General features: G+C 46.6%; 1 protein-coding gene across 1 annotated transcript in view; it reads right to left on the bottom strand.

The window, feature by feature from the left end:
- Window positions 1-250: 250 nt before the first annotated feature.
- The window catches only part of ALS2CL (ALS2 C-terminal like), a 56,993-nt gene continuing 47,023 nt past the window's right edge, over window positions 251-10,220 (bottom strand). Inside the window, exons 21-26 of the mRNA XM_036738442.1 lie at window positions 7,867-8,040; window positions 5,293-5,335; window positions 4,287-4,348; window positions 2,915-3,064; window positions 2,600-2,696; window positions 251-1,709 (exon numbers count right to left, since the gene is read on the bottom strand). Coding sequence (XP_036594337.1) covers window positions 1,629-1,709; window positions 2,600-2,696; window positions 2,915-3,064; window positions 4,287-4,348; window positions 5,293-5,335; window positions 7,867-8,040 — 607 coding nt within the window. The 3' untranslated portion in view covers window positions 251-1,628. The remainder of the gene's footprint in view (window positions 1,710-2,599; window positions 2,697-2,914; window positions 3,065-4,286; window positions 4,349-5,292; window positions 5,336-7,866; window positions 8,041-10,220) is intronic.

Raw genomic sequence — 10,220 nt, 5'->3', positions numbered from 1 at the left:
GGAGTCGCTGGGAATTCAAATCTAGCTCTGCCATTTACCTGTGTGACCTTGGGGAGGTCACCTAACTTCTTCATCTGTGAAATGAAGTGGTTGGACTAGATGAGTTCTAAGGTCCTTTCTAGCTCTCTGAGTCTGTGACACTAGGAACATAATTTAAATGAAAAGTCATTTCTTATTCCCACAACTTCCCTGAGATCCAGTCTAGCAGGACCGATGCGATAAAAAGAAAAGAAGCTAACTTCAGAAGCTCCTCCAATAGATGTTTATTGACCTCTGTTCTTGGTGTGACCCTGCAGAGCCAGGCCAGCATCTCTCCAACCCAGGGGCCCCTGAAACACCCCCTCTTCCTGGGCTCCCACAAAGCCATCCCATGCCAGCACCAAAGCCAACACTGGTGATCCATGAAGCTAAGCAGTAAGCAGCAGCTCCCTCCCCTGCTCATCAGCTCACCCTCTGACCCCCCCTCTCTTCTGGAATCACCCCACGTGACTCCATCAGCTCTGCTCCTCACTTGGCCATCTCCCTGTGTTACCAAACAGCTGCACTTCACTCCAGGAAAAACTGCCCCTTGGCTCAAAGAGATCTTTGTTCATGTGGAGCAAAGATGATGAGAGTGGGCCACACATGGGAAGCAGAGACCTGAGTTCAAGTCCCCACTCTGATTCTCTCCATGGCAGCCTCTCAAAGCCTCTGTCTCCTCATCTGTAAAATGGAGCTGATTGTACTGGCATTAAATACCCAGTTGGCAGCTTGGAAATGGAGTGGGGGTGGAGGGGAGCATTCTTAGGATTATTCCCAAAGCCTGGTTTGTGCACTCTGTACTCTGTAACCTGGTACTTTAGGGCCAGCTCGCAGACCTTCCGTCACTCATGTTCACCCTCTTATTACAGCTGGGTCTACCTGAGGGCCAGGGTCATGTGCAGCACAGTGAGAGGCCCCTGCTTTCAGTCCTGCCCTCCCTTGGCAAGAAGCAGAAGGCTGGAGGGGCAAGGGCACAGGGGACACATGAGGACAGTTACTGTTGCCTGCATCGCTCAGTCCTGGCTCTGAGCACAGAGAATCCAGTCCTCTAGGGCTGTCTCCACCTGTAAGGTCCTTGAAGGGAGATACCGCGGCACAAACATTTCAGTATTCTCCGTGGCATCTCACAGTAGCTTTGTACGTAGCAAGTGTTCAATTTCCTTTTTAAAAAATTTAAAAAACATCTAAAGTGCAATATTATTTCTCCCTTAAATTGATAATATCTTTCCCAAGGCAAGGATCAGGGAAGCCTAGCCCAGTAGAAGACCCTAGAGCCTGCGGGTGGTCCAGCAAGAGGAAGCCGCAAAGAGAGGGTGAGATGGCCAGAAAGGAGTGATCCATTTCCCGAGGAGCAGCACCCTGAGGCGGAACCCAAAGCATTTGCCTTAGGTGGTCCAGACTGTGCAGAACCCCCTCTCTGAGGATGGGAGGAACAGACCAAAACGTGCTTCTTGGAGCCACAGTGATGCTCTACACATTATAGGTGACTAATAAACGTCATCAGCTCTCCGCTCCCCTGTGTAGACAAAAATACCAGCTTCTCCTTCCTTGGCCTTCAGCCTGACCCTGACCCAGGCCCAGGCCAGAGATCCCTTGGCAGGGTTGAGCTACCAAAGAGCCTTCTGATTATGGACTCCAGCCAAGCGGTGCAGCCTCATGTCCTCCTTCTGTATGTGCTCATAACAGGACTGGGTCGAAGAGAGAGAGAACAATGAGTAGTTGGGCACCAGGAGGAAACATCAAACCTCAGCACCCAAGTGGGTTGACCATCCAATGCCACGGAATGCCAGATATGTTGGAGTATGCAACCCACCTCTGGGGTTAAGGACAGGGATAGGAACTAAACCGGTGGTTTCATTGGTCATAAGATCCTCCTTGAGCAGGCAACTCCTACCAACACAGCCTGGCACCTTTCCTGCCAACTTATAGCCTTAGTTGCTGGGAGCACAGAGAACTTGCCTGTGGGCATACAGTCAGCATGTGTCAGAGGTAGAATGAGAAGAACCTGGGTCTTCCTAACTTGGAAGCTGGCTCTGTGGCCCTCTCCCCTCCCCCCACCCATATCCTCTATTCTGACATGCACTGAGAGGGGCTCAATTACTAACATTCATTAAGCAAGAAGCTTCCTTTCCAAAAATTATCAATTGGGAGACTACCCACAAAGCAAGGATCCCCTAACCTTACCTTATAAACACATGCCACAGCTCAAAGAGAAAGGAGGAGAGAGTAGAAACTTATTTATGTGCAGTTTGCGTCACTGCGTGGATAGTTCAATTTGCTCCACTGCCACAGCTAGAGACCGTCTTAGAGCTGACTGCCAACTGACCCAGGGAGCAGAAAAGACTGCTCTACATATATGGAAGGCAGTATCATGTAGTGGAATTTTTACCAACTTGCATTATGATCTCAGCATGTTATTTCTACCCTGTTAAAAAGGAGAGGGGGCCCGGGGCGAGAAAAGGGGGGAAGCTACATTATTTCTGAGGTCCCTTCCAGCCCTGATCTGATTCTATTAATAAATTAGATCTGTTCCTAGAAAGAAACCAATGCCCCTTCTTCCCTTTCCTGGCTACCTCACCTCCAGGGCTGTCAGCAGGAAATCATACAGTCCTCCGCTGTGGATGGGGTCCATCATATCCCGGATCAGATGGATTTCTGCTCCCAGGTGCTGGATCCTAGGAAACATACCCAGAAACCTTTCAAGCCCTACTTTTGGAACAGTGCAAGGGAGTAGTTTATGGTGTCAATATTGCCATCCTGTAGTCCATCCTGTCCTAAAAAGAGCTCCTACCACCCAAGCCAGCTGAATAGGACAAAAGGGACCCATTCTTGAACCTCGGTATATCCAATCCATACCAACCTTCTGCCATCCCCTATGCAAGAGTTGGCTTACTGGGCACGGGACACAACGTAGATGAGTAAGGGCAGCAGGTCATCCATAGGAAGCTTATATTCCCTCTCCAGGACCCGGGAAACCGTGTCCTCAATCTCCACATAGGTCTTCTCAAGCATCTCCAGCTTCTCCCGGGGATCCACTGTGGTGCTGTCGGGGAGAGGTAGTAGGAATAGATCTCATTTAGACCGGGCTTTAAAAATAGGAAAACTAATCTTCTCAACAGACTTGTGAAGTAGGTAGTGCAGCTATCACCAGCCTCCACTTATCAATGAAGGAACAGGCTCAGAGCAATCAGTTCACTTGGGATCATGTGGCTAGTGTCAGAGTTAGGATTTGAAACCAGGTCTCTGGACTTCATTTTGTCTCCTAGGGCAGGGCAGGACATCCTAAGGTCATCTCATCTGTAAGTCTTCCTTCGTGGAGAACTATGCCTTAAGCCCGACCAGACTTTTGGAGGGTGGGGGTAGAAAGAGAAGTGAAAGGGAAAGAGAAACTTCAACCTGGAGTGAATTTCTCCTACCCCACCCTGTCTGATGGGAGATAGTCTCTGCCCTCAACGATCCCTCCAGTCTGAAAGAAGACCCACGCCTCAAAAAATCCCGAGTCTAATGGGAAATACTAAATCCTTGCACTGAGGTATACTCAGTGTAAGTCAGAAATCAGTCACAAATGGACCAGTATGGAAACATACATTTAAAAATACAGAATGCATTAAAAAGAGGCAGGAGCGACTGGAGCCAGCCAGAGTAAATCCAGGAAGACTTTGTGGTGGAAACAGACTGAGTTGGATTTGGAGAGAAGGGGCAGAGATCCCATCTGGAGAATGGCCCATGTGCCCAACAGTATAGACTACAAAAACCCAGAGCACAGCAGGGAATACTGGTATAGGAATGTAACTTGGTAGAGTCGAATAGAACCGTTTGACATAGAGGGAGCTGTATGCGTAAGGGCATTGAAGTCCGGGTGGGCAGTTTGTCTTCCGGATGGTGGAGAGGGAACCTTGATGAATGAGTGAATTGGGAGCCGCTGGGGCCAGATATTGATGTCTTGTACGTCCACTTAAAAAGCAGTTCAGAGTCATGTGATAAAAGTTTAGAAAAAATAGAAGACCGGAGCAAAATCTTGGAGGGAGCAGCTGCAGGAATGATGGCAAGATGGAGGCATTAAGGTCTCAGGTCAATGCTGACAGTATTCACTGGTATACATGGGGTCAGGGCAGCAGGCTGCTACCTGCCTGGAATAGGATAAGGACATGGTCTCCGACCTTGGGAGGGCATGAAAGGGGGTCGTTGTGCCCGCCTCCAGCGGGAGGGGAAGGTCACCCACCCAGCTCCCATATGGGATGGTTGACCCTGAAAGGGTGACTCACATGATCTTCTGCAGGCACTCAGTGGCAGAGAGGAAGCACTTGTCCCTAACTAGGGAGTGTCTCTGCAAGGCAACAGCGAGAACCAAAATCAGACTGGGACCCCCTACCCAGTCTTTCCCCCCACCTTCCTTAGCCCCTCCACGAGACCACCCCAAAAACCAAACCCCTCCATCCTGATGATCCTCAGCCCGTCAACATTTCCCTCCAATCCCTGCCCCTCAACCAACCCTAATTGACCCCTTGATCCCCAGCCTATAATTGGGCTATTGAAGACTCATTATCAATCCTATGCCCCAGGAGCAGGCAGATCAGACTTCACCTAACGGCCCATATTCTCTCATTATAGCTTATCCCAGCATGTGAGGGCTAAAAAGGACCTTGGAGATCACCTCATCTAGGGGTGGGGAACCTGGGGACTTGAGGCCACATGTAGCCCTCTAGGTTTTCAAGTGCTGCCCTTGACTGAATCCAAACTTCACAGAGCAAACCCCCTTAATAAAAGGATTTGTTCTATAAACTTGGACTCAGTCAAAGGGTATCCCAAAGGACCTAGAGGCCACAGGTTCCCTACAATCCAACACATTAGTTTTAAAGCAGAGGAAACTGAGTCAGAGTAGTAACTTGCCCAAGGATCCATAGCTATAAGTGGTTGAGTCAGGATGACAGTCTAAGCCCCAGAGCTCATTCCATTACATCTTGCTACGTTTCTAATCTAGACCACACAATTCTATTTTTCATACCTAGCATGTTTTTGTTGTCACTGCACGGTCCAACTACACCACCCCCAAATTCTTGCTACCTTCCTCTCTACTCAAGTCTTAAACCTTACTCTCATCCTAACCTCTACACAGTACCTGCTCTCTGTAGGAAGCCTTCCCTGATTATGCCAATGACTTCAATAGAACCTTCTCACCCCTCACTCTGTCTCTACCCTTTGTACCAATCAGGCATCCTGCCAGGAGTTAGCTGGGTGGGCGTTAGCTACCTAGGAAGGCAGTCATCTCACCTGATTGGTTGTCAGTGTAAGGTCCTTGAGAGGCCACAGGTGCCTGGAACAAGAGGAACAGGTTTTAGGACAAAGGAGGAAATGGGCTCCGAATTTCCTGACCCTGAGGGCTGGTTACATCATTGAGCATTTTGCCAAAATAAGCCACAAAGTATTCTTGAAGCCTGTACCCTTAGAGCTGAGAAGGCTCTTGGAGATCATCTACTCGACCACCACCCCTCATTGTACCGTATGATCCCCTCCCAATATACCCACCTCATTTATATTTAATCGTTGATCCCAAATTACTTCTGATACAATATAAATAGTAGTACATAGGCTTCAGCCTCATTGGACAGATAACAAAACTGAGACCCAGAGAGCAGTCTGAGATCACAGGATTTAGGGTTGGAAAGGACCTCAGAGGTATCTTGTATATAAGCTCCTCGTCCTAACTAAGGCACAAAGACAAAACCTGCCCCAAAGTTACACAAAAGGCAAGGAGCAGAGGATTAAAAACACAGGTTATCTGGCTCTTGCCACTCCCCACTAAAGCGTCTGGTGGCGCATTGGATAGAGCCTTGAACCTGGAGTCAGGATAGACCTGAGTTCAAATCAGCCTGAAGATACCTGCCAGCTGTGGATAATCTATATCTGCCTCAGTTTCCTCGTCTATAAAATGAGAATAATAATAGAACCGAGACTGTTGTAAGGATTAAATGAGACAACACGTGCAAAGTAATCTGCAAACCTTAAAATGTGTAAACCCTAATTATTGTTGTTATGGTTATTATGGTGAAGTGGACAGCGAATGAGTGGAAGAGCTGAACCCAGGTCTCCTGATGCCCAGCCTGGAGCTTACCCAGTTACAGTACCTTGTATCTTCAGCTCGGGGCATTTAAAGACTGCTTAGATGTTTATCTTATCTGTGATGATTTCAGTGGGGAACTAGCTCCAGTGAGATAGGGACCCAATGAATGACCTGCCAGATTATGTATTCTCCATGATTTGGACCAGCTGCAGCCCTACATCTTTGGCTTAAGCCCATCAGTCTGTACCAAACTGTTGAGGAAGCGTTTTTTAAATGAAACAAAACAAAAAAAAATTCCTTTTTAGTTTCTCAAGAAATATTTCTCCAGCCTTTCCAGATTGTTCCCTTTAGGCAAACGGGAAGAACAAAGGCTGAGACCTTCCTTTGAAATTCAGTAAGAATGATAACCGAACATAACTCTGGTCTAGATAAGATCACTGAGCTGGCCCCCCTCTCCTTTGAAGTGATTGGCCCCTTGCCCCACCTAAGGACTGTGTTTTCTCTTTGGGAATTCGAGGTTAAGATTTTGATCAAAGGAAGGAATTCCTTAGGAGGAAGAGTCCAAGAAGGAACTGACTGGATTTTAGAATGTTAACTCCCAAACTACATTTTAACATGTTATGATCTTTTCTTTGTTCAAGATTCCTGTAAATGTTACTGAAAATCCTCCTGGCAAAGCATCATGTCGGAGAACATGGGGAACTATTCCAGTCTGAACATGTCTCCAGGCTAGAAATAGTTTGAATATAAAGAATGTTACATTCAATAAAATTGCTTCTGGCAAACTAAATTGCAGACTACATTAATATTATTTTTTTTTCTTTGACACTGCCCTCTTGCTCTATGACAAAGCCCTAGGCACAAGGAGAACAGGTAAAAATGCATTCACAATCCATGCCCGTTGGGGATAATGTGACAGTTACAATTACTACAATAATAGCATAGTGTCCACAAGTGTCCCCATACTCTAGGGTGCAAGACAGCTGGATTGTACAGGAGAGGAAAACTGGAGGGTCCGGCCAGTCCTCCCATAAATGTCACCAACATCTAAGTGGCCCTGTTATACAGAGGAAGAGATCCCTGGGTTGGGAGTCAGAGAGTCTGGGTTCAGATCCTTGCCCTTCCCCTTATAGGTAACCTAACCTCTCTAGACGTGATTTCCTCATCTGTAAAATCATAGGGTTGAACTGAATGGCCTCTAAAGAGCCTGCCAGTTCTAAATATTATCTGGTTATTTGGAGTACTTTTCATTGAATTGCTGCCCTGTGAAAAGACTGATGGGACCCCTGACGGGACAGTCTTCCCCTGTGAAACGTTCACTGAAAGCAATGGCCAAGGTGTATCTGACGGGGTGGCTCTTTTGCTACGCCAGTGGTGGTTACCCTTTGTAACTTCAGTGGCATCAAGAAATGGAGGAAGAATTTTATCTTTATTAGGGCAGTTAGGAGGAGTCTGCATAGGCAGGAGGCACAAGTGTGAGTTGATTGTGTGAGGATAATCTCTAAAAAAAATGAAGGATGATAAAAGGGAATGCACTGGAAGAGGGGAGAAGGGAGAGGTAGATCAGGACAAAAATAGAAAAAAAAAAAAAGAAATGGAGGTAGATGGTTAATCCACACTCCAAGCAACTCCTTTCTCTGAAGAATTAATAAAAATATATAAAGGGCATTGAGGAGAAAGAGTGGTTCTGCCCTAGAGGAGGGAGGGAGAATGGGGGGCAAACCCAAAGGGTTCCTTTGGGACCTGGGAAGGAAAGGAGCCCAAACCAAGGGGACCCCGCTCACTTTTGCACATCCAGGCATTCCAGCAGCTTGGTGTCTGGGAACAGGCTCAGGTCTGCTATCCCCTGGCTGTAGAGGCTGTCTTCTTTCTCATGGTACAACATATACAGCATGAAGAGCTCTGGATAGAAGCAGGGCAGGATGATTGGCAGAACCAGCCTGTAGGCCTCAGGGTGACTATGAGAGGGAGAAAGGAAGAGTTAGCTGGGGGGTTATGCTTAGTACAGCCTTCCTGCCAATCAGGCCATGGCTACACATTTTTGTTTTTCGGTCATGTCTGACTCCTTATGACCACATTTGGGGTTTCCTTGGCAAAGATGCTAGAGTGGTTTGCCATTTCCTTCTCCAGCTCATTTTACACATGGGGAGACTGAGGCCAACAGGGTTTGTGACTCACCCAGGATCACATAGCTAGGAAGTATCTGAGGCCAAATTACTCATAAAGACTGACTCCAGACCCAGCACTGTATCCACTGTGCCATGTAGCTGCCCCAGTAAGGCCAAGGCCACAGGTAACCCCTCAATAAAACAACTATTGGGAGGGAGCTCAGCCTTTCATACTTCAACCACCTCCGAAATAAATGTGTCACATTTTAAACTTTGCAAAACAGTTTGATACTACCAGAGCGAATGAGAAAAGGGATCTTTGTTCCCCACTTTTACCAGACGAGGAGACTTAAGCCCTGAGAGAAGCGATCAGATGGTTTCTGAAACCCCAGCCGGCTCTAAATCTATGATTCTAAAGCCATAGAGTGAGTCAGTCACTAATGGAACAGGGGGTTTCATTAAGATCTTGGGAGAGCCCAAGGTTTCTCTCTCTCTACCATGTTCCATGTCCCTATTCAGATGGTTCAGGATGGGGAGGAAGGGACAAGAAATTCCTTAACCATGGGGTACAATGGAAAGTACACTGTCTCTGGAGTCAGAAGGCCCTGGGTTCAAATCCCACCTCAGAATTTTACTACCTGTGGGACCTAGAGTAAGTCACTTAACCTCTGTGGGCTTTATTTTCATCATCTATAAAACAAGGGGTTGCACTCAGCTTTCCAGCTCAAGATTTATGACTCTATGATCCCCTATTTGAGTGTTTCAGCCTGTGATGTGCTACCCTTTACCTCAAGGAAAGGGTGAAAGGGAAGGGCCCTTGGCACGAGGATGGTAGCCTTGGACTTAGCAGGAAAGCTGTAAGACGCCACCCTGCCCCCATACTGATCAACCGGCCAGCAACGGCAATATCAATCGACAAGCATTTATTAAGCACCTACTACATGCAGGACCCTGCGCTGGACACCGAGCTGACAAGGACAAAGAGTCAAACAGTCCCTACTCACAACGGGCTGACACAGTGGCCTCCCCAGGTTTCCCCCAGCCCTGCTGGCGGTATCCTCATCCTCCCTGCCCTACCACATTCAGGATCTGGTTCACACTTGTCATATACTTTGTTCCAAAACTATTTATTACTATTACTAGTATTAATCAGGGACCTTTAGATAAGTATTTAAGGTTAGTATTTTAAGGTCAGTATTTGTCATCTCTTTTGTTCTAAACCTAGGTGGCTCAGTGGACAGAGCACCGGGCTCACAGTCAGGAAGACATGAGTTCAAATGCAGCCTCAGACACTCACTACCTGTATCACTGAACAAATCGCTCAATCTGTCTCCCTCAGATTCCTCAACCGAAAAATGGAGGTAACAGCAGCATCTACCTCCCATGGCTGTGGTGAAGGTCAAATGAGAAAATAATTATAAAGTACTTCCCATAGTGCTTGGCATAAAGTAGGCATTAGGCAAATGTTAGCTATTATTATTATTATAAACCATTCGGCCTGCAGTTAGCAACACCCGAGTTCAAATCCAGCCTCAGACCCTTATTGGTTGTATCATTTTGAACAAACCACTTTATCAACATCTGCCTCAGTTTTGTGAATCGTAAAGTGGGATGACAGTAGCACCTACATCCCATGGTTGTAGTGAGGTTCCAGTGAGATGATATTTGTAAAGTACTTATGGTGCCTGATACACAGTCAGCACTATATAAATGCTTGCTATTATTTTATTACTAATTAAAGATTTTTTTATTACTAATACGACTCTTAGATAGCGTTTTGAGGCTTGAAAAGTGTTTTGTAAACATTATCCCATTTGATCTTTGTGTTTGTATCTTGACCCCTTGCTACATGTTACCTAAACTGTCTCCCAGAGTCAGGGCTGTGCACAAAATAGGCACTGAATGTATGCTTGTTGAGGTTTAAAAAAAAAAAAAAAGCATAAGTTTGGAATCAGAAGACCTGGTTTAAATCACAAATCACTCACCCCTGATGGGCCTCAGTTTGCCCACTTATAAAATAAAGGGGTTGA

This window comes from Trichosurus vulpecula, chromosome 9 (assembly GCF_011100635.1).
Source record: "Trichosurus vulpecula isolate mTriVul1 chromosome 9, mTriVul1.pri, whole genome shotgun sequence".
Classification (NCBI taxonomy): Eukaryota; Metazoa; Chordata; class Mammalia; order Diprotodontia; family Phalangeridae; genus Trichosurus; species Trichosurus vulpecula.
Note: the sequence above shows the minus strand (reverse complement) of the source record. Positions and strands in the feature narration are given on the sequence as shown.